Source organism: Hypanus sabinus, chromosome 20 (genome assembly GCF_030144855.1).
Source record: "Hypanus sabinus isolate sHypSab1 chromosome 20, sHypSab1.hap1, whole genome shotgun sequence".
NCBI lineage: Eukaryota > Metazoa > Chordata > Chondrichthyes > Myliobatiformes > Dasyatidae > Hypanus > Hypanus sabinus.
In genome coordinates this window covers 38,415,731-38,439,293 of record NC_082725.1, presented here as the reverse complement: position 1 = coordinate 38,439,293, position 23,563 = coordinate 38,415,731, and the positions used below count along the sequence as shown (strand labels likewise).

The 23,563-nt window shown below is 39.4% G+C and overlaps 1 protein-coding gene across 2 annotated transcripts in view; it reads right to left on the bottom strand.

The window, feature by feature from the left end:
- Positions 1 to 1,321: 1,321 nt before the first annotated feature.
- The window catches only part of nkd2b (NKD inhibitor of WNT signaling pathway 2b), a 116,236-nt gene continuing 93,994 nt past the window's right edge, over positions 1,322 to 23,563 (bottom strand). The window contains exons 5-10 of one of the 2 annotated variants that reach the window (XM_059945346.1): positions 14,518 to 14,645; positions 13,603 to 13,698; positions 9,943 to 10,090; positions 8,105 to 8,189; positions 6,527 to 6,654; positions 1,322 to 3,724 (exon numbers count right to left, since the gene is read on the bottom strand). In XM_059945346.1, coding sequence (XP_059801329.1) covers positions 3,165 to 3,724; positions 6,527 to 6,654; positions 8,105 to 8,189; positions 9,943 to 10,090; positions 13,603 to 13,698; positions 14,518 to 14,645 — 1,145 coding nt within the window. In that variant the 3' untranslated portion in view covers positions 1,322 to 3,164. The remainder of the gene's footprint in view (positions 3,725 to 6,526; positions 6,655 to 8,104; positions 8,190 to 9,942; positions 10,091 to 13,602; positions 13,699 to 14,517; positions 14,646 to 23,563) is intronic. The other variant, XM_059945347.1, reaches the window with a different exon arrangement.

Genomic DNA, 23,563 nt, shown 5'->3' with positions numbered 1-23,563 from the left:
TATCTTAATCTTCCTCCAATATTGCAGGCTTTGTAGTGTTCATTTTAAATTTATTTATTTTTTAAAAACAAGATTTCACAGTTGCTTGAACACAGATTAAAATCTATTTATTTAACATGGGGCGAGAAACGTGTCATTATGGTGCTGGGCTAAAATCTGCCACTCATATCCCACAGGCAGTAGGAGAATTTGAATAGTTTTCTTGAAATCTGAAAATAAAAATCCTGGCATTATTAAAAGATAAACTGTTGGGGTAGCACAAATTCTGAACTGCTTTACTAGCATCTTTCAGGGAAATAATTTGACCTGAGAGGGTCAACTTCAATGGAGCTGCTGACACACCAAAGTGAAGATATGAGGGACCAAGAATGGAAGTTAGATTCTGGCATTTCCAACATACAATGATGACACAAAATAATGCTTTAGTTTAACAATCTTCCTCAACTAAAATCATGGTTTGCAGAAAGCTGAAAGAAATCCATTAATTTCCAAGAATCTCCCGTTTGCTAAAGTGAGCTCCTGATGGATTGTGATGTGCAAGTACCTTTTATAATAAAAAAATCTGAGGGTACTCTCATAGTTTCACTGGCTCAAATGTGACAGCAGAATCAAAGTGAAAGATATGAGTAAGTAGGAGCAGTTGGCTAAGAGGAATGGGACTTCCATCTCCTCTTCTGAGCTAGTTTTCCCCCATTGTCCTCATGCTTATCCATGTATCCCCTACTTCCTCAAAACACCTTCACTGATGCAGTTCCTTCTATACTGAGGAAGAGAATTCCAAAGATTCATCACTCTCTGAGAGAAGTTATTTTATTCCGTGTCTCAGTTTTAAAAGACAATCCCCTTATCTTGTAAACATGACCCCTTATTTAAGGTCCTCTTACTACTGGGGGAAAAAGTTTAACTTTACCCTTTTAACACCACCCCCAAGGATCATATCCATCTCTGTAAGATGGTGCATTTGTTTCTGTACTCTAAGTATCTAAACTTGTAATAGTGATAAGGATGTGAGAAGCAAAAAAGAGGTTATTGTACAATGACTGTAAATGGGTAACACACGGTCAGCACAGACAAGGTAGGCTGAATGGCCTCTTTCTGTGTGTATATCTGAGTTGGTGGACAGGACCATCCTCTCTGTGTAGGTATTAGGTTTGAGATGCTCTTTGGGATTGCCTTCAATACATCAGTTCTTAAATAAAGGATTTAAAATTGTGCTCAGAATGCCAGATGTGGATAGTATGAAATCCCTGGCAAGTTAAGACCATAAGACAGAAGATTCTGACAGCAATTTACATTCCAAATGAAAACACAGTGCTTTCTGTTAAATAAATAATGCATTTAATTAAGTCCATATACAACACTATACAAAAAAACCGCAGTGATGTCCAATAAAGTAGAACTATTATGAAAGGTCTTTTCTTTTACAAAAATATCACTACAATATGGTATTGACTACTTTTAATAACATATCTGGGAAAATACTGTCAACATAATATGGGAGAAATCCACACAAAATTGGAATGTAAGTATTACAGTGACATATTGCCTTTGTTCATAAACAAATGGGTCAGCTCCAAATTGATTGTGACCAAGTTTTCAATACATTTCAACAATGACCTGTGGTACAGAAACTTTCTGGCATCTTGACGAGGCAGTAATGTTTTGCAATGAATAACAGATTGCAATGGGTTTCTATAAAAAGTAGCATTATCTAGATTGGGGGCTCTTTTTTTAAAAAAAAATCAGTTTCTGAAATGGAATAAATGTGAACATTTGACATTTTGAGCGGAGGCCCTCCATCAGGACTGGACAGAAAGAGGAATTCTCTTTCTTTCCAGTCCTGATGAAAGGTCTCGGACTGAAGTGTCGACCGTTTACCTTTCCCATCGATGCTGCCTGACCTGCTAAGTTCCTCCTGCATTGTGTGTGTGTTGCTTTGGATTTCCAGCATCTGCAGATTTTCTCATGCTTCAGTCTCTAAAATAGTCTGTTCTAGGTCTTGGGTTGACCAACAGTCATTTCAACTTTCTCCAGGACTTTCATTTTAATAAAAAAAAATTGACAGTGACACAAGTGAAGATATTTTTCAAAACACTCCTTATCAAATACAATGAGGTTTGTGGAAGGAACTTCACAAAGAGTGAACCAGAACTGAAGTGGAGCTACTGTGTTAGCAGCCTACTCACAAACATAACATCACTAATTGCTTTAAGGTGTACAGTCCTCACAGGTGTACAGCTTCTTGAAAATGCCTTGCAAAGACAAAGCAAAACTGTGCACATTGCATTGAAATCAATCACAATGCCATACACACGAAATACAACAAAAATTAAGAGTGTTTCTTAAGAAACAAAAAAAAGCCAAATAATTCCCAATGAAAACAAGACCCAATTGATAATGTTAGCAAGATATAACTAAAAATAAAAGATTTATCAATATATGAATAAATTATATTTTTAACAATGGTTACTATGTGTTACATTCATCCTTATGGTGTTTTTTTTAATACATGCTGATAGACTATTCTATGTTTCGGTTCATAACATTAAACACCGATTGGTATCCCACAGTAAAGATAATCTTGCTTTGACAGAGGAAGCAATTCACTAAATGACTCTTGGAATGAGCTAATGGCTCCGATAGTGATGGGTCATCATGGTAGCTCACATCTGTAGCACCACAGAGCAAGCGAGTTGTAATGTTTCCAGTCCAATAAAGAGAAGTGGAAGTCCAATTCAGCTAATAATAAAACAATAAAATCTGACGTTTATATTTTTTTTTACGCAGCAGAGTAATGGCAGTGGTGTTTCAAATCTTCTTGGATTATTTTTCAAATAACATTATGAATAAAAAGAAATATAAAGTAGGCCTGTGCTTTGTGATGCGCAGTCTCCTGTGTAGCTAGGAGCTGCACGTTTCACCCCAGTCAAGCAGGCATTGGGGATGAGGATTAAATAAAAGTGATTATCAACCCTAAAGAGATTTGCACATGTATCAGTTCAAACAAAAAAAAGTCCCCAACTGTTGCTTCATTGCATCAGCTCAAAAATGTTTGCTGCCATCATACGACATGTACAAAGTACAGTAGTGATGTGGACAGGCAAAGGGCAGCCCACAACTGGGGGCTTTTGTTTTCCTGCTTGCTTGCCGTTGCCGCCGGCTCCTCACGACTGATGGTAGTGGTGGTAGTGATGGTGATGATGGTGCTCGTGGTGATGATGGTGCTCATGTCGCTGAACGACCGGCATTATGTAGCCGTCGCTCGACATGACCGGCGGCAGGTCGCGGACGAACTCTTGCTCCAGTGCCAGGGGCTGAACGTGAGCTGACTTCAGTGGAGAGTGGATGTCTTTTATTCGTTGCCTGTACTTTTTATGGTTGTGCTGTTGCTGCTGGAAGTGATAATGGTCGTGACCCGGGTGGCTGGGCTGGGAGTGGTAGTGCAGGCCTTTACCCGCCTTGTTTCCACCACTCTGGCCGGGTGCTGCAGAAACCTTCCCCACTCCTTTAGGAGACTTCCCAAGCATCTTCTCCTGGCACTTCAGCCGCTGGTGGGCTTCGCCTGACCGCAGCTCACCCCCAAATGTTGGAGAGGGCTGGTCCAGGAGGAGCTGCGATCGGCGCTGGTGACTGCCGTGGGTCTCCGATTCCTGGGATCGTGACCTGCTTTGGGAGTGAGGGGTTTTCCCGTGGTGTTCTTGCCTGGTCTGTAGCGGCGGGGACCCTGAGTGGGAAGAGACGAAGTAAAAACAGCAAGATTAGACAAGTTCAAGAGATCTGATATAATTGACCATTTTTATTATTAATCAAATGAAATTAGTATCTTCCAGATTTTTCATATGCCAGACGTTTGAATGACTTTACGCTACTTGGAAACTTTTAGATTATTTCCAAGTGAAAAAGGCTTATCTGGGAACTATCAAGGTAATCGAATAGCAGCAATATTTAATACTGGAAGACTTGGCCCACAGTTATGTCATCAGAAATACACAAACATTGAAAGTGTAGTTGATGTTGAGCAACAATTTGATTTTTGAGCTGTAAATCTAGAAAATGTTCTATGTTCTGCAGTCTCTTGAATAGATCAGATTTGCCTTATCGTTGTTTCTTAGTTTTTTCTGATTGTACAAGAACCTAAATAATAGAAAATTTAACTTCGTACAATATATTCTGTTTTTCAGTCATTGTCTAAGACTAAATAAAAGCTCTTTATAATTTAAATGCTTTTAATTGATTGTGCACGTAATATCTCATACAACATTGTTTTATGAACTTCAGCATTAGTGAAGGAATCAGTGTCAATTTCCAGAAAAGGAAAACTAAATTGGTTACTGTGATAAGCCTATTTTTTTTTAGTAGAAAAACTTTATCCAAAACATCAAAGGTGCTGAGAAGGAATACGTTCATTCTGTTGTGTCAGTACCAGCTCTGTACCTGAACAACTTGCTGGCTCCAACCCCCTGCTCCTATCGGGTAGCCTTTCAATTTTTGTTTCCCTTTATACTTGTGCAATTTTCTCTCGAAAGCTGCAATAGGATCTGCCTTCACCACATCTGTAGACATACATTCTGGATTCCAGCCACACATGTATTAAAAGAAAACCTCCCATTCCAGTATTAATTCTTTTATTTGTTGTACTTGTGAGAACTTGTCCGTGATCCCTCTACAATTTCAACAGCTGTCTGTTCTTTCGTCTAACGACTCATAATTTTTACATTTGTGTCAGATCGCCCCTTCGACATCTGTAAACAAAACTCTCCTGGCACTTTTTTTCTGGTTTTTCAACTGGAGTCCTTTATCCTAGGAACCATTCTTGCAAGTTTTAGGCCCTCTCCATTCCTTTAACATCCTCCGTTATAATGACAAGACCAAAACTGAATTCAGAACTCTAGTTGAGGGTGGACCAGTGTTTAATGAAGACTCAACAAGGCTTCCCTGATTTTATACCCTGTACTTGAATTGATAAAATTCCAGAACTTTGTCCCCCTAATTAAATGCCTTTTTTGAACAACATTGCAAGACACTTATAACTGGATATCTAAATCTCCTTTGCCCAGCAGTGGCAAATAAGAGTCACTAGCTTTGAATAACTTTTGGTGCCACTTTTCCCAACTGACCTTTATTGTCTCTCAGGATTACAGCAATGGAAAAAGAGCATTTGGCCATATTTACAATGTAAGATCAATCAAATTGGTATAATATCCATGGCCTCCACCCAGTGCACTACAAATTATTTCCTTTAAACTTGTTATCTCTCTTTTAATGATGAAATTGAATCCACATCCACTACTACACCTAGCAAAGTAAAATCTAAACGTAATGCAAAAAAATGAATTTTCTCTAGCATCGTTTGGTGAAATGAGTCTCAGGGTTGTATATGGTGACATATATGTACTTTGATAATAAAATTTACTTTCAACTTTGAAAAAAAAAAGAAATACACAAACAAAAATATAAAATAGCTGATGTAATTTGAAATAGATGCAGAAATGCTGGAAACACTCAGCACATCAGGCAGCATATGTATAAAGGGAAACAGAATTAACATATCTGTTCCAAGGATCCTTCAAAAGAACTTAAAAAAAGATTAGAAACATCTTTTCATCTGCTTTCCATCCTACTACAAACCTCATCTTCTATATTCTCTTTCCCACTCCACTTTGGCTACATCTTTACTGGTTCTCCATAGTTTAAAAAAGGGCATCCATGTGCAGATGTTAAGCTAGTATGCCAAGTATTTCCACCATTTTTCCTGTTGATAGCTTTGCAATAACACCATTAAAAAAACGTGCAACTGGCAATGCAAAATTATTCCTTCATCTTTAAAAGTGAAGCATCAATCATGTCCAGATAACATTCTTCTTCTGTCCTTTCATATGAATTAAGGTAATTTTTAACAACGTGGAGGGGAAGTCATGGCTGTTGTGCAGGGTGAGATTGAGATAATGGAGGAAGAGTCATCATCTCTACCCCATCCAGAACTTGTCTACTCACTCAAACAATCACTTGGAAATCCTCAAATACTTCCATTTCTCTTTGTTCAAAGCAATTGACAGACTTTGCCTTTTATACACACACACGCACACACGCAAGCACGCATGTTTGATGAACTCAGCATGTCAGGCAGCATCTATGGTGGGAAATAAACAATCGACGTTTTGGGCCGAGTCCCTTCATTGGGACTGGAAAGGGCCAGAGAAAGGTGGGGGAGGCGAAGGGATACAAACTGGCAGGTAGAAAGCAGGACCAGGTAAGAGGAAGACAGGTGGGAGGGGAGGAGGGAAGATGATGAAAGAAGCTAGGAGGTGAGATAGTAAAGGGCTGGAGGAGGAGGAATCTAATAGAAGAGGACAGTGAACCATGAATTAAAAGGGAAGGAGGTGAGGAACCAGGGAATATAGTGGGCAAGCAAGGAAAGAAGAGATGAAAGGGTAACCAGAATGGTAAAAAGAGAGGGGGTAGTGAGTGGTGTGAATACCAGAAGTTAGAGAAATTCCTCTCTCTAACTCGCTATTTAATTCAATACCTGGTCCAAATTTGGATGTATAATTTTCTATCCCAGCCAAGTCTAAATAATGGTTTCTTCTCTCTGTGTTTTCATCGACACAGTATTGTTCACGAATATTTGACTGCTGCTGGTCACTGTTGTATCTTCTGTAAGGGAAAAAAATCAAAATTGGCATTTCTTTTTATTACTCTATGGTTGATTCACCCAACATAATAGGAACTGGGCTCCATTTAGATTCAACCTTGAACCAGTGTTCTCAATTCAAATACTGGCTGTGTTTTGGATTTCCTCAGCCAGGTCTGGAACACGCATCGTTACGCTTCAAATTAAGTCACCCTTTACATTCTTCTGTTGTTTTGTTTGAACTTTGACCTGGCAGTTGTCCAATCCACTGAAATGTGGCATAAAAAGGCTGAACAGTCTCAAGTACTTTAAGGGTCCCTTCAAGATAAATACAACAAATGGAAAGCAACCAACGAATAAGAATCCAGAAGCCAGCGGTTTTAAGAAGAGTCATCAAGCAGTTAGTTCCTATTGTTCTTTCTGTTAGAGAGAGGAAAGAGTTAATTGAGTGGAACAGATTGTTAGGGACTATCAAAGCGTGGCAAGTAGCTAGTGTAAATATTGCTGAAGGAACACCGTCTTTACAAATTACAGTTTGAATGTAAACCACCCGTCCTAGATTTTATCTGTTGAATTGTGAAAGGGTTACAAACTAAAATTAATGGAGCTGTCACAAAATATCTTGCCAATTATGCTAAACTTAAGGATCAAAAGAAAAATGAATAAAATATCCCCAATTTAAAAAGATCGATGAGAAGGAAAGTTGTTGGATATCCAACTTGAAGAGATTTGAAGTGAGTGATCTTCAGTAATAGGAAACTTGGAGCTTTTAGAAAAAGATTGTGGATGTGGGGAAAGGGCAAAAACCAATCCAACTGGATAATTTGTTCAAGGCACCAAAGGAAAGATGAGCCAAATGGCAAGATGTGGTGTTGGAAGATTCTTGGGCAAACTGGGTAGGCAGGCTACAGCTAAGCAGCATAAGGAACAAGTGTTTTTGATAGTATGGACTTGGAAGGCTGAAAATGTGATTCTGTATACAGAAAAAAAATTAAGCATATTCAAATCAAGGGGAATAACACAAAGCAAAAAGATTGTAAAGCCATACATACATATACACACTACAGAGGAAATCTACAAAAAAAATTTTAAAACATCTTTGGATGCTCTTTAATGGAAAAAATGAATTAAGAATTAGACTGAATAAGAAGTAATTTATGTGCAAAGGGGATACAATTATATTTGTTAAAGAAAATAAGATAATTATTCAGAGCTCCTCTCTCAGTGTTGGTAACACAAATTGAGGAGATGCCTCCAATTCTGCAGGACTGTTTAAGCAATCAGGGAAGGTGATCATATCAGGAATTGAGTCCCTCAGAAACACCACTCAAAAGCCCTCACCTTGCCATTTTCTGCCAGGAAATCAGAAACATATTTAAATGCTCAACACTCCCCAAACTGAATGTGTTTTTCCCCCACTTCGTCTCCCTTTCCAATGATCCAGCATTGAGAAAATGGATTAGCTTCCAGTACCTCAGCTGGGCAGACAACCTCTTGTCTGGACTCTTCGTTTCCTCCACATGTTCAACTTCATTTCTGCTCCGGTTGCTTTCTCGATCTGCAAAATGTAAGTGCAAAAGTCGGTCCATAAATCTGTGCCACTCAGCTGTTGCTTGCTAGCTCACAGCTCTATGAAGCAAACTCCCCCAGGTGAAACCTTGCATGCTTATCATGCGGAGGAGAGCAAGGTATCTGGGAGTGAATTCTGAAAATTGAAATAGCCTCTCCTTTCTGTTAACTGCTACATACACAAAACTGAACCTCTTCTGTTTTCAATCAAGGTCTTCGTGACCATGCAGAACTTAGCAAAGTGATCATAAATTGCTATAAGTAACTCATATTTGGAGACTATTAGGAGGGATTGGAAAACAGAAATACATTGGATTCTGGTTAATTGACCATCGGTTAATTTGGGACAACTGTTAAAGAACAACTAATTGAGAAAATAGGTGGGACTCCCTTGGTTTCTCTGGGATACTATGCTGCTTAACTGGGGCAGGAAATGGTTGCGGAACAGCTTCTAACTAGTGTCAGCCACAAGCAATTGTGTGGCCATTGGGCCACATTAAAGCAAACAGTTTTTAAAGAGCATGGGTGTGTGTGTCTGTGTGTGTGTCTGTGTGTGTGTCTGTGTGTGTGTCTGTGTGTGTGTGTGTGTCTGTGTGTGTGTGTCTGTGTGTGTGTGTCTGTGTGTGTGTGTGTCTGTGTGTGTGTGTCTGTGTGTGTGTGTCTGTGTGTGTGTCTGTGTGTGTGTCTGTGTCTGTGTGTGTCTGTGTGTGTCTGTGTGTGTCTGTGTCTGTGTGTGTGTGTGTGTGTGTGTGTGTGTGTGTGTGTGTCTGTCTGTCTTTATGTTCAAAAAGCAGTGAGTTTTGTCAGAGAGAGCAGCAAGACAACTCAAAATTTTTGCTCACTGCGCTTCCAAGCATTTGGAGAAGCCAGAAATGGCACAGAATGAAAATGAAACAATTTCACTACTTCAGTAAGTTAGGAACTACAAAGTATTCAAAGCTGTTAACATTCACCTTGAATGTTACAACTAAAATCAAGACTTGGAGGATGCAATCATCGAAAGCATTACCTGAAAGCAGTCCATTATCTGTACAAGGTGTCTGTACTGATTTTATTCATTTACATTCAAACAAAAGAACACGGCAGTGTATGCTGGATGAATTCCTCCGTCAATAGCTATTAGGAACGAATACAGTTTTATTGTACTGTAGTAGCACTGGTAGTATTCTAATTTGCTCTGTGTTTCATTTAAATGCATAATTTGTTACAGGGTTAAACAGTAGCTTGTCTTTTTTAAAAAAATGCAACTTTTTAACCATGTCCATGAAGCTTTAGCTAATTGGGACAACCACTTAATTGGGCCAAAATATACTGGCCCTGATGTGTATTACATTCATACACCTGGTTTCCCATAAGGGGTTGGAATTCAGGCATCTTGCAGAGGAAAAGATAAACTGCTCCCTTTAATCTATCCATTTTTGCCTCACACCCTCTTGCACTGTCCAGAATACGACAAAATTAAGGATGCTCCCTGCCCCCACTCTCCTTTTGTTAATAACATGATCAAGTACATGCTGACTAACTCACAGTGGGATTAATCATGCTATGGTGGGCACATCAATTCAATCACGATTTCCTTTTGAAAAACACCTTTACTTTTAGTAATGCAGTGAAAAAAGTGAGGTACATTGGAATCGCTAGCATGTTATGAAAGCAAACACTGACAATAAAAGACAAAAAGAGACAAGGTGAACTATTTAGTGTTTGGCTTATGCTACATGGATAAACATCAGGTGGCTGACCTTGACCACTGGTAGGACCATCTTTCTTCCTCTGAAGAGGTTCGGGGGTCACTGTTAGCTTTACCCTCAAGGTCTTGCTGCTGGAGGATGACTGGTTCACCGAAGCATCTACAACTTCGTAGATGGTGTGCATCAGGCTGGACATGTCCTATATGAGGAAGACAGATATACAGGTGGTGACCAACTTCATTTTTCACTCTGGTGCAGAGAAGTTTCTTTTCATATTAGAAGATGTGCCCAATTCTGACTCCTATATATCAAAGTTGAAAGCATACGAAGTACTCCGTTTAAACTTCATGTTCCTTTGATGGCATAACTAAAATATTTTATTAATATTATAGTTAAATTTAACATTGCAACCAGAGATTTCTTACAGCAACAGAAGCCAGATTACCATTGATAAATTTCAATTTAGTGGGCCACTAATCCTATATCAACTAAAAGCATAGCCTGACATTAACAATTAATTAAACAACCATAACCTCTTTGATCAAATTCCACCATTCCTTGTGCTTTCTGACTGATAGCAATCTAATTTCACAGTTACATTTCCAATGCTCTGGATTCTTTCACATGTGGAAATAGTTCCTACCTTTTTATACATCAAATCTCAAGTATCTTGATATGGTTAAAACTGAACCTCCTCTCTCTGGATTAATCAGCACTGCATCATCTCAGACTACATTTGTCTACACTCCCTCCATTAAGCACCAAGACGACTGATTAAGGTCTAGTGACGGCTTCATACATCTGCAGCAACTTTCCTAACCTGTCATATTCAAAACACCTTCAAGGTAAGGATTGAAAAGAAGTAGGAGATCAATGTAACGTTCACCTGTCCACTAGGTTCTTTGCCCTAAATCCAACTCTCGCTTCAAAAAGATAGTATTAGAAAGAAAAATCCAAAATACTGAACTATTTAGAGAAGAGTCTGGTAATTTCCACAGTGAACCTGATACCAGGTAAGAAACTATTGAAGGAAGTGGTAAGGTGGCACTGGGGAAAATATTAACAGGATTAAGTGGAGACAACACCATTTAGAAATAATTTACAGACATTGCAAGCAGCAGAACAGCCAAGGAGGAATATGGAATATTTAGATTTTCGTAACACCTTTGAGAAGTTGTCATCCAAGATATTATTGAGTAAAATGGGAACACATGGTAACGAGGATAAATAGCAGTCAGGACCAAGGAATGGGAACAGGAATGCAAGTCATCTTCCAGTCAAGAAGCCATGACAAGCAGGACAGGGAAAGTGTTCTCAATTTAGAGCAGTAGAGGTGAAACACATCCTTGTTTGTTGATGATTCAATCCTGGATGGCACTGTGGGTCATGAGAAAGATGCTGCAAGGCCTCCAGGAAATTCTGACAACCGAGAGGCTTTGAATGTATTAGATGGACTACAATGCAGAAGATGAGAGAGCATATTTGATTAAAATAATGCATTTAAAAAAAATGAGGATAGATTGAAAGTCATTGATGTTTAGAGGGATCTGTGTGTTCTTTAATTTTAACATTAATCGTTAAAAATTAACATGCAAGGTAAGCCATCCATTAAGGAAGTTGCAGAAGGATTCAAATTTAAGAACAGAGACATCTTGCTTCAATCACACTTGGAACATTGTGTACAGGTCTGGTCTTCGTACCCAAAGGAGATACATTTCTGATAAGAAGGTTCTCCACAGTGATTTGTGAAAGTTATTTTGGGGGTGTGGGGGTGGGCAGGCTGCTGTCTGCTTGGTGAAGTATATTGAGAGAATACTCTTCTGTATTTAGAAGAATAAGGTTTGACAGTGCAAATACAAGGATGGGTCACCACCTCAACATAAGAGTCAGCCTTTCAGGACTCGGATGAGAAGCAACTTCTTTACTATAGACAATAAATCTTTGAACTTCTTTACTCAAGAAGGCTGTGATACTTATTATCTCTAGCATTTCTCTGCGAGGCCCAGTGTAAAGAGGAAAGGCTCTGACTTGTTTGCCATCAGTTGGCAAGTAACCAATGCTGCATCGAATTGACCCCTAACCTGTAGGGCTATTTTCTGTAAAACATATTAGTCGACGGGCTTGTGAGAAGCCAACTACCTTTAGTATCTTGAAGATGAGTACTACTTTGATGCTTGAAGCCCAAATCAATTTGCAACATATTAAACTGTTACAAGCCAACCTGTGCAGAAAGCAATTCTCCACAACCCCTAATTGATAAGTCAATTCTCAATACCAGTCAGACCTTTACACTTCCCTTCACTGCCTTTGCCCAGCCATTGCTTGTTCTAAAATTAGCCAAAATCAACAAAGGCAAAAAAAACCCCTGTTACAGTTCACACTGATAATTCAGTTTAAACTTCAATGTTCAAATGAACAATGCATGATAAACGTTTTGTTCCAAAGAGGCAAACCATGTAAAACACATAGGACAAAGAACAGATGTTGCGACAAATCAATTTAAAAATGTGCAATATAATGGATGAAAGAACTTGTACAGAGATTAATGACTGTTCCAAAGCTAACAAGTTAAAAATTACTGGAATTTCTTTGCAATAAAAACTAAACTCACACGAGATTCCCCACAAGAGATTGTTCATTTCCTATTTTCAAAGTATGTGTTTGAATAATACTGGTGCCTCAGCTTCTCCCATGCCAACAATGCTGATGGACTTAAGGCGGGCAAAACCTCTTGTAGAACACATTACTTCCAAGTTGCCTCTTCTGGTCTTTAACTGAAGCATTTCTCAAAACATTTCAATCTGCTTTAATCTTCGCATCTAAGATTTGAGAAATGTTTGTTTCACAGCTCCAGTACCATTGCTAAACAAACTGCCTCCTTAGTTCCCCGACTTCCCACGGGTCATATTTTAAACCCCTCCACCCTACCTCTATTTCAGCAGCTTCAATACTACTTCTAAACCAACTGTCTCCCTAAGCACAAAAACACAACAGATGAATGAAGGAGCAGGAGAAAGCAATCATCCACCCAAGCAAGACTCACCATTCAATATAATCATGGCTGATTCTAAACAGGCCTTAATGTGTTTTCTGTGCCATTTCTCTATACTCCTCTATTCCTCAATCTATCAGATATTTACCCACTTCCACAAGAACGATTTCTAATGATCCATCTTCTACACACACTGGGCAGAGAACTTCAGAGATTCATCACCCTCTGTGAGAGGAAAAAAAATTCTGCAGATCTGCCTTAAATGACCCCAACCCCCAGCTCCGCTGGCAACGTTTACTGCCTCCTTTTACAAGCTCGGCTAACTGCAGTGAAGTGCTTCCTCAAGTTATTCTAACAGCAGCAACAATGGAACCTGCACTCTGAGACATTGAAAAGATCTCAGCTGAGGCAGCAAGCTTCAGTGGGCTTTATCTTCCAAAATAAAATTTAGAACCTTAGCATTGCCAGAGTCACCGAGCTCAAAAATCAGCCACTCAGCCCACAATGCCCATGCTAACAATCCAGTAACCATACACTAAGGAGCAAGCTTGGTAGGATGAAAAATAAAATAAAAATGAGGATGAAGAAAGTTTGTCAAAAGTTGGTTATACACTTGCAGGCAATTTACCCACCCACGAACTGCTTAACTAAGGGTTCAACAGCAAAATTCAACTTAAAACACCACAACATCCTAAGAAGCAAAACAAATGTAAATGTACCTCCTTCGTAACCTTGCCACTGTTGTCAAAATCATAAAGAGTGAAGATCCATTCCTGATGGTTATCTTCTTCAACAGACACGTCACATTCTAGCTCCTGAAAAGAAAGTGCATTTCTCCGTTCTAAATCTCTCCTCTACTGTGGGATTCTTTCAACAGATTGAAATTACCACACCAATTTATAGCGTGCCAGAATGGCAGATTCTGTTGTAGTGGGGAAATAGAGGAGGCTTAACATGGCCTCACACTTGGGGCAGTTTTAGCTCATTTCTAACTGAAATAACAAAATCTTTTGCCTTCTTGTTCTTAATTCCATTAAAATAAGATTGAACAATATGCGTTCACTTTTTAATGAATTACTAGCCAGTGATTCAGATCTAGCTGATGCAAGTTGCTCCCTTGCACATCCACAATTACCCTTATTAGCAGGTTCTATATTTCTTATGTTTTTGTGGCATTTCAGAAGCAGTTAAAAGTCAATAGGGCTTTCCCTGAAACTGGTCATCAAACCCAAATTAACCCTTTCCCTGCCATGGATGTTATCTTGCAGAGCATTTCATTCATCACTGCTTTTAATTGCGGGAAAAGTGTAACAGGGGCTGAAAAGTCCACTCCTGCATTAACATTGGCCCCTGGACACGTGGTGGGAAATTGTGTAGAAGGCAAAAGTCCCCAGCAAGACAATCCTGATTATTCTATACATACTCAAGGTATCGTTCCAGTGGGATTGCAGAATTACCTCCCACTTGGCATCTAAATAAACAAACTCTTCTCAACACAACAGGAAAATTTGAAAAGACCGTTTTGCTTGTTGAAGGACACAAACCGACTTTGTTCTCACTATTTTTCATGCCGCACAATATACCCCGCAGCCGCTTGATAATAAAGTTGCCATTTTCTTGGTTTTAAAACTCACATCAAAGTTCAGCCTTTTTTTGCTTGCGCCTCTACTGGTTTCTTTACTGGGACACTTTTCCCCATCTTCCTGAGTGAAAGTCGGCGTGATTCCATCACATGGTTCCACCTTCTCTGGGGGAAGCACCACTGGAGAAAGGAGAAGACATGAACGATGATGATGATGCAGAGGCATTTTATGCAGTATTGTGGAAGAACAACTTGTTTCTACATAGAGAACTTTGAATCTCAGAGCACACAACACACTTTATAACCAATGAAGTAGTTTTGAAGTGGAAGGTATTATTTTAATGCAGGATATATGGAAACCAACAAATTCTCAAAGTTAAAAACAAATTATTCATTTTAATGGCTGGTTGAGGAATAAATATTAATCCCATATTGTGAGTGGCTCCAATATCATTCTTTGAATAGAGCCATGGTGTCTTTCACATCCACAGGTAAACAGACCCTTGGTTTATCTTTAGAAACAATTGAAACTGTTAATAGTGCAGCACCTCATCAGTTGTCTTTGGAAATGTTAGAAGGGGAGCTTGATTACTTATTTATGACAAGCTTTCCTCAATATCTAATCCACTTAGCCAGGGAGGTTTGGCTACATGTGTATTATTTTATATTCATAATCTTTTTTGCTCCAAAGATAAGGGTGAAGTTGTTCTTTAAAGTTAGAGATTAAGTGATAATTTTGGATCCATAATTTTGAAACTGGCCCTGAATTACTGATTGGAAGGCACAAGATACCATAATCTTTTGCCATGCCAGAAAGAAGATATTAATGACTTCCAGACCAATATATATTGGCTAATAATACTTGGTTATACTTATTTACAGACTGAATACCAACAACAAATATCACTAAGATATAATATATCAACACAATTGTGTAATTCCTTCCGGGCTCATACTGCAAATGAAGGAATTGAAGCATAAAAGACAAGTTGATGTTCTTGGAGCAGCAATGAAGTCATTTCAAATTAATTCATATCCACAGCAACTGAGTGTTAACATTTCATACATTATAACAATGCTGAATGATTCAATCCCAGAAAACAACGACTGAATGATTAACCCAAGCAGCGTTCTAATAAAAGCCATTTGCTATCCAAACTCAACCCTACCGGCTACTGGCTCACAACGGGGCCAGAGTCCCATAATCTTGCTACAATTGTGCAGCAAACCTTTGTAGGAGCACATGATAAATGATCTTCTCTGTAGGTATATTAGTACTTCAGTGTTTCTGTGTTATTCCATGTGCCACTTTCAGCTTATGAGTGGATTCAGGTCCCATTCCAGGTACTTTGGACAAAAAAAAAAGTCATTCTCAGTACTGTACCAAAGGATTGCTGTACTAACAGGATGGCTGTAATTTAGTTCAACCAAAGCCCTGTGTCAGAAGGTTGTACCATCCCGGTGTTCTGGCTACTGCCATTTCCCAGTCAATAGTAACATCTTACCTTCAGCCAGCATAAAAATTTGGGAGAGGGTTAGATATTTAAGAAGGGGATTCCTGGGCCAAGTCCCAACAGAGCTGATAGCCCAGTTTCAATGGTGGGCTGAAATCCAGAATCCCCATCATTGAAGGAGATCCAAATTGAAGACTTTTCGAAGGAATATGACTGATGGGGGAGATAATTTAAGGGTGAAATTATGAGGGTACAGAATATGTTCCTGTTAGGTTGAAAGGAAAGGTTAAAGGTTTGAAAGCACCATGGTTTTCAAGGGATACTAGAAATTTGGTTCGGAAAAAGAGGGATGTCTACAATAGATATAGGCAGCATGGAGTAAAGGAAATGTAAAAGGAATCTTAAGAAAGAGATTAGAAAAGCTAAAAGAAGATACGAGGTTGGTTTGGCAAATAAGGTGAAAGTAAATCTGAAAGGTTTCTACAGTTATATTAAAAGCAAGAGGATAGTGAGGGATAAAATTGGCCCCTTAGAGAATCAGAGTGGTCAGCTATGTGTGAAACCGAGGGAGATGGGAGAGATTTTGAACGATTTCTTCTCTTCGGTATTCACTAAGGAGAAGGATATTGAATTGTGTAAGGTGAGGCAAACAAGTAAGGAAGTTATGGAACCTATGACAATTAAAGAGGTGGAAGTACTGGCGCTTTTAAGAAATTTAAAAGTGCATAAATCTCCGGGTCCTGACAGGATATTCCCCAGGACCTTGAGGGAAGTTTGTGTAGAAACAGCAGGAGCTCTGACGGAGATCTTTAAGATGTCATTAGAAACGAGGATTGTGCCGGAGGATTGGCGTATTGCTCATGTGGTTCCATTGTTTAAAAAGGGTTCTAGAAGTAAGCCTAGGAATTATAGACCTGTCAGTTTGAGATCAGTGGTGGGTAAATTAATGGAAAGTATTCTTAGAGATAGTATTAATAATTATCTGGATAGACAGGATCTGATTAGGAGTAGCCAGCATGGATTTGTGCATGGAAGGTCATGCTTGACAAACCTTATTGAATTTTTTGAAGAAGTTACGAGGAATGTTGACGAGGGTAAGGCAGTGGATGTAGTCTATATGGACTTCAGCAAAGCCTTTGACAAAGTTCCACATGGAAGGTTAGTTAAGAAGGTTCAGTCGTTAGGTATTAATGTTGAAGTAATAAAATGGATTCAACAGTGGCTAGATGGGAGATGCCAGAGAGTAGTGGTGGATAATTGTTTATCGGGATGGAGGTCGGTGACTAGTGGGGTGCCTCAGGGATCTGTTTTGGGCCCAATGTTGTTTGTAATATACATAAATGATCTGGATGATGGGGTGGGAAATTGGATTAGTAAGTATGCCGATGATACTAAGGTAGGAGGTGTTGTGGATAATGAGGTGGGTTTTCAAAGCTTGCAGGGAGATTTATGCCAGTTAGAAGAACAGGCTGAACGTTGGCAGATGGAGCTTAATGCTGAGAAGTGTGAGGTTCTACATTTTGGCAGGAATAATCCAAATAGAACATACAGGGTAAATGGTAGGGCATTGAGGAATGCAGTGGAACAGAGAGATCTAGGAATAACAGTGCATAGTTCCCTAAAGGTGGAGTCTCATGTAGATAGGGTGGTGAAGAAAGCTTTTGGAATGCTGGCCTTTATAAATCAGAGCATTGAGTACAGAAGTTGGGATGTAATGTTAAAATTGTACAAGGTATTGGTAAGGCCAAATTTGGAATATTGTGTACAGTTCTGGTCACTGAATTATAGGAAAGATATTAATAAATTAGAGAGAGTGCAGAGACGATTTACTAGGATGTTACCTGGGTTTCAGCACTTAAGTTACAGAGAAAAGTTGAACAAGTTAGGTCTCTATTCATTGGAGCGTAGAAGGTTGAGGGGGGATTTGATCGAGGTATTTAAAATTTTGAGAGGGATAGATAGAGTTGACGTGAATAAGCTGTTTCCATTGAGAGTAGGGGAGATTCAAATGAGAGGACATGATTTGAGAGTTAGGGGGCAGAAGTTTAAGGGAAACACGAGGGGGTATTTCTTTACTCAGAGAGTGATAGCTGTGTGGAATGAGCTTCCTGTAGAAGTAGTAGAGGCCAGTTCAGTTGTGTCATTTAAGGTAAAATTGGATAGGTATATGGACAGGAAAGGAGTGGAGGGTTATGGGCTGAGTGCGGGTAGGTGGGACTAGGTGAGATTAAGAGTTCGGCACAGACTAGGAGGGCCGAGATGGCCTGTTTCCATGCTGTGATTGTTATATGGTTATATGGTTAAAGGAAAGAATCTGAGCACACAGGTGATAACTCTGAAACAAAAACATTGGCATTGCTGATGTAGGCTTGTGAGCAAGGATGAGGTTGATGGGGCATGAGATACAAATGCCAAGTTCAGAATGACATCAATTTTAAGGCAATGCAAAAGAGTTGGCCTTGAGAATGTTAGCATTCACAAAAGTCCATCAGTAGGTGCATTGATATTGAATAATCTTTCCTTCCTTCTGGGTTTCATTATTTAATTTTTTTTGGTGTCTGCAGGCTTTTTGTCTCCCCTTATATAATTCACAAAATTGCCAAAGAAATGGAAATATTTTCCCATGTAAACAATGGACATTGCTTTTAAAAGAGCAATGGAATGCATGGCTCAGGATCAAGACAGCCAACCACACTGGGCCAAATGGCCTTTTCCTGTTCCAGATTGTTAAAGTTCTTGCAGTCCCAATGTGAAGTCATGTAAGCAGTACATTAATTAGGTCAAAGGCAACTCTGTTTCCTCAATGTATCGTTCACGTTAATTTTCTTGGCCAGCTGACAGCTCACCAAAGCCGGTAACCAAAAACAAAGTAAAATTCCTACAGCTTCTGAGCAAATACTTCATACCTTCACCTACTAAAGGTTTGGAACTTGTACTTATATAGTACATTTTATGCTTTCATCATCCTCAAAACATTTGCAACAACTTGCACTCGAGAAAAATTTGACTCCGAGTGAGAAGAGGATTGCAGGACAGATAATAAAGATCTGCTCATTGAGGTAGATTTCAGGGAGCAGCTTAAAAGAGAGCCTGAAATTGAGTGCTTCTATGAATGAGGATTTTAAATGTTGCACAATGTCAAAGGTTAGTGAAGGTGAAATAGGTAAGCTCAAGTATAATGGGTGGATGATGACAGTTTTCTTTGGTAGATGATGGAAACTGGACAGCAACAGAAAAAGTCAAGAGACAGAGGATTGGAGTGGGATGCAGGGACGATTGAACCGACAGATGTGCTGACGTAAGGACTTATTACCAAAGTTAAAGTTCAGAAGCATGAGGAGAAGTTGACGCAGAGAATACTTTGGCTGCAAATAATAAGAATGAAACGCCTTGATGACAATTTCAAAATCAGACAACCATCAGTCTGAGACACCAGAGAAGTTGAGCAATCATGGGGTCATGTTTGTGTAGGACCATTCAGCTGGAAGATAAAGGAGAGACATGGAGGAAGATAGTAGCAAATTTTAAAAGAACAAGATAATTTCAGGATTACAGTTCAAAAACAGATTGAGAAAAAGGTGGGCTTGGATTTGGAGATGTAAGCTCATAAAATGGTTGGATGTGACACAGTATTCTGAATGAGCAATAAATTAAGAGAATAACAATAGGGTTGGTCTTGAAAGATTTAGAAATCAATACAGGAGAACTGTTAGCAAAATTAGCTCTCACTGGGCTCAGAAAAAGATTGGAAGTCAAGAATTCTGTTGGGTAGAAACCAAAGGCAGGTGTCATGGAAAAGTTGAGACCGGGGGAGCAAGATACACTGGGAGAAAACGTGGCCACGGATGTTATTTAATAAACAGAGAAGTGGGAAAAAATCAGCTAGTTTTGGTGTTGGACATGGCCTAGCCCATCACAGGTAAAGCTCTCCCCACTATTCAGCACACCTACATAAAGCGCTATCACAGGAAAACGGCATCCACCATCAAGGACCCCCACCATCCAGGTCCTGCTTCTCTTCTCGCTGTTGCCATCAGGAAAGTGGTACAGACGCCACAGGGCAAACACCACCAGGTTCAGGAACCACTATCAGGCTCTCGAACCAGAGGGGATAAATTTCACTCATCCCATCACTGAACTATTCCCACAACCTATGGACTCACTTTCAAGGGCTCTTCCTCTCAGGTTCTTGGTATTCATTGCTTATTTATTTTTCTCTCTCTTTTGTATCTACACATTTATTTACCCATAGATTGTTTGTCTTTCCTGCTGGGTGTGGTCCTTCACTGCTTTTATTGTTTCTCTTGGATTTACTGTGTATGCCTGCAGGAAAACAAATCTCATGGTTGTATATGGTGACATAAATGCACTTTGATAATACATTTGCTTTGAACTTCGCTTCAGGGAAAAGTTCACATGCAGCAGGGGGAAATGACATCTACCTTTATGATAAACTATGTATCTCTTGAAGGCAGGGCTAGTTTAAAAGATCACTTACAATGACGAGACAACAGGGTTATCCTTGTATTTCAGAAAAACTTTGGAGAGCAAGATGCTTAGAACCGTCCAACCAAATCTGGTGGAATTAGTTTGCCATCAAAGACATTCAACCTTGCTCTGCAATTACTTCCGTGGAAATATGAAGCACGGGGAATGACTTGCCTGAGGGCGGGATGCTTTTAACATTTGAAGTGCAAAGCTCCAAAAACTGCCATGCAGCTGAAGATGATGAGAAACGTATCGTGATACCTGTCCGAGAGTAGGTACTGTTTAATGTAGGAAATGCAGCTGTCAATTTACACACAGCAAGATTGCAAAAAGCAGCAATGAGATAAGGGATCAGATCATCAGCTTTGAAATTATGTCAGCTGAGTGATAAATATTGGCCAGAAATTCCTTCTGCTGGAAAGGAACGTGCCGTGCAGGAAGGCTTTTAAGTGATAGCACAGATGGGATTTGGAACAAGCCAGGTGGTAGAGAAGGCCAAAAGTAAAGGAAACTTTGGTTACAGGGGAAAGATTCCAAGACAGAAATATTCACAGAAATTTATTTCATATAACAAAATTCTGGAAATTCCTAGAATTGCTGGAAGCATTTTAATTTGTCTTCATTGCAACTATTTTGTTTAAAATAATTTTACAAGTATATATGACTCATTCCAACTGGGTAATGAGCACGGTTGGACAATGCGCATTCCCTTGACGCCATATGGCTACAGTTATCTCAAGCTTCAAGCAAGAGTCTTTGATTAACTACTTTTCTTGGAATCTGGTCATGAGACAAGTGTCACACATTCGTGTTTTATGATTGGATTCTCAGAGATATGGTTAATCAAAAACTGGTGCTTGGAACTTGGGTGTAATTACAATCATTTGGAGACATTAGCCAGATGGGAAACCAATGAGCAAGTGAGACCGAGTGAGTGTTGAGTGCAAGTGTACACACACACACACACACACCCTCCCCCCCCCCAAACTGTGTGGTAAATGTTCGATATTGACAGTATATTGAGCACTGTACAGTAATGTGCTGTAGATAAAGCAGTGTAATATATCCATTGCTTTCAAGGTTTCCAGAAGGCAAGTTGCCACATTGAACGTTATCGCTGAAAATAAAAGCTCTTGGTGCAGGAGGCAACATGTTAGTGTGGACAGGAGATTGGCCGGCTAACAGGGTGTAGACATCATGTGCAAATGGGTCTTTTTTTCTGGTTGGCCGGATGTAATGATAGGTGAGCTGCAGACTTCAGTGCTGGGGTCTAAACATTCCACATTTTGCATAAATAACTTAGAAGGCAGACCTAGCAAATGATTGCTGAATTTACTAATGACATGGGAAGGAAAGGCATGTTAGTTTTCGATGAATGGATTAGTACGATTCGAACAAGTGCTCTGACACACTTTGGAGACCAAGGAGAATTGAACCTGTTAAAGGCAAATTAACAAAGCAAAAATAAAAAAAATCCACAACTGCTCCCCAAGTGTCAGGAAGATCCAATGGTTTTTGTAATGGTTCCCATTTGCATCTATTACTGTAATTCCAACTCTACCTGCAAACTCAGTTCTGGTAGACTGTTCCACCTCCTGGTCCTGCCACATCATCAGTCTGCCTCTAATGAGAAAAGTCACTTGATGTCTTTTACTGAACCAAGGAATACTGCTGTGTAAGTGAAGCAAATTGCTTTAAAACTTCCAGTCAGCCAGATCAAAACTAGTTCTCCCAAGATACTGACCATGTACAAACTATGGACATACAACCTGGAACTTCATGGATTCACTTTAGAAGCAATAATCTTGGTCTCACAGGTTACTCATGAACCCACGTTCTTTAAAAGGTGCTTTCAGATCTACACGCAGTTTAAAAAATAGTTGAAATCTATTGCAAGGAGCTATTATATTTCCTAATCTGCTAATAGTAATCAAAAGACTCCAGGGTCCTCTTGTATCTGGGGATCAATAAAAAGCAAACATTCCTGACTTGATCCATGGAGATATTTGGATTTTTGCAGCCAAGGGTAACAGGAGGAAACGCAAAGCCTGCATACCCATAGCATGTCTTCAGGCCCTGGCTTCAGTTCCTATCTTTATACGCCAGAAACTACAGCCAAAAAAGCTTATTGATGCCATTTCCATTTGAAATGCACAAAATGTGCAATTCTTCTCAAAATAATTGTGTAATGATATCACATATCATTAATGCAAGCAGAAGTAATTTAACTTACAACAGGAGCTAGGTCTTTACAAGGAAGAAGATATACTTCTGTGTTTTCACAGCTAGTCACCGCTGAAATAAAAGGAAATGCAGTAGCCTATTTGTGAAAAACAATATCCCATAAATATTAATCAGCAAGTTACCAGAAGTTAAATATTGACAGACATCTGTAAGAGCTCTAGAATTATTTCAAGATCGCACTGGTGGTCTCTAAAAGTCCAACCATTAGAGGTTGGGAGGAAAGAAACTTAGGAAGTGGTACCTCCAAAGTACCATAGAACCCCTTCTTGGCTATGCCAAACCATTTTTCTGCCTAATCCCACTGACCTACACCTGGACCATATCCATCTCATACACCTCTCATCCATGTACCTGTCCAAGTTTTTCTAAAATGTTAACAGTGCACCCACATTTGCCACTTCATCTGGCAGCTCATTCCACACTCCCACCACTCTGTGTAAAGAAGCCCCCCCTAATGTTCCCTTTAAACTTTTCCCCCTTCACCCTTAAACCTATGTCCTCTTGTTTTATTCTCTCCTAGCCTCAGTGGAAATAGCCTGCTTGCATTCACTCTATCTATACCCATCATAATTTTATATACCTCTATCAAGTCTCCCCTCATTCTTCTACACTCCAGGGAATAAAGTCCTAACCTTTTCAACCTTTCTCTGTAACTGAGTTTCTCAAGTCCTGGCAACATCCTTGTAAACCTTCTCTGCACTCTTTCCACCTTATTATTATCCTTCCTGTAATTCAGTGACCAAAACTGCACACAATACTCCAAATTCAGCCTCACCAATGCCTTATACAACCTCACCATAACATTCCAACTCTTATACTCAATACTTCGATTTATAAATACCACTTAAAAAAACAAGTAGCTTGCATTGGACTACTAACATTTGGTCTATTATTAAAGGATTTCTACTATTT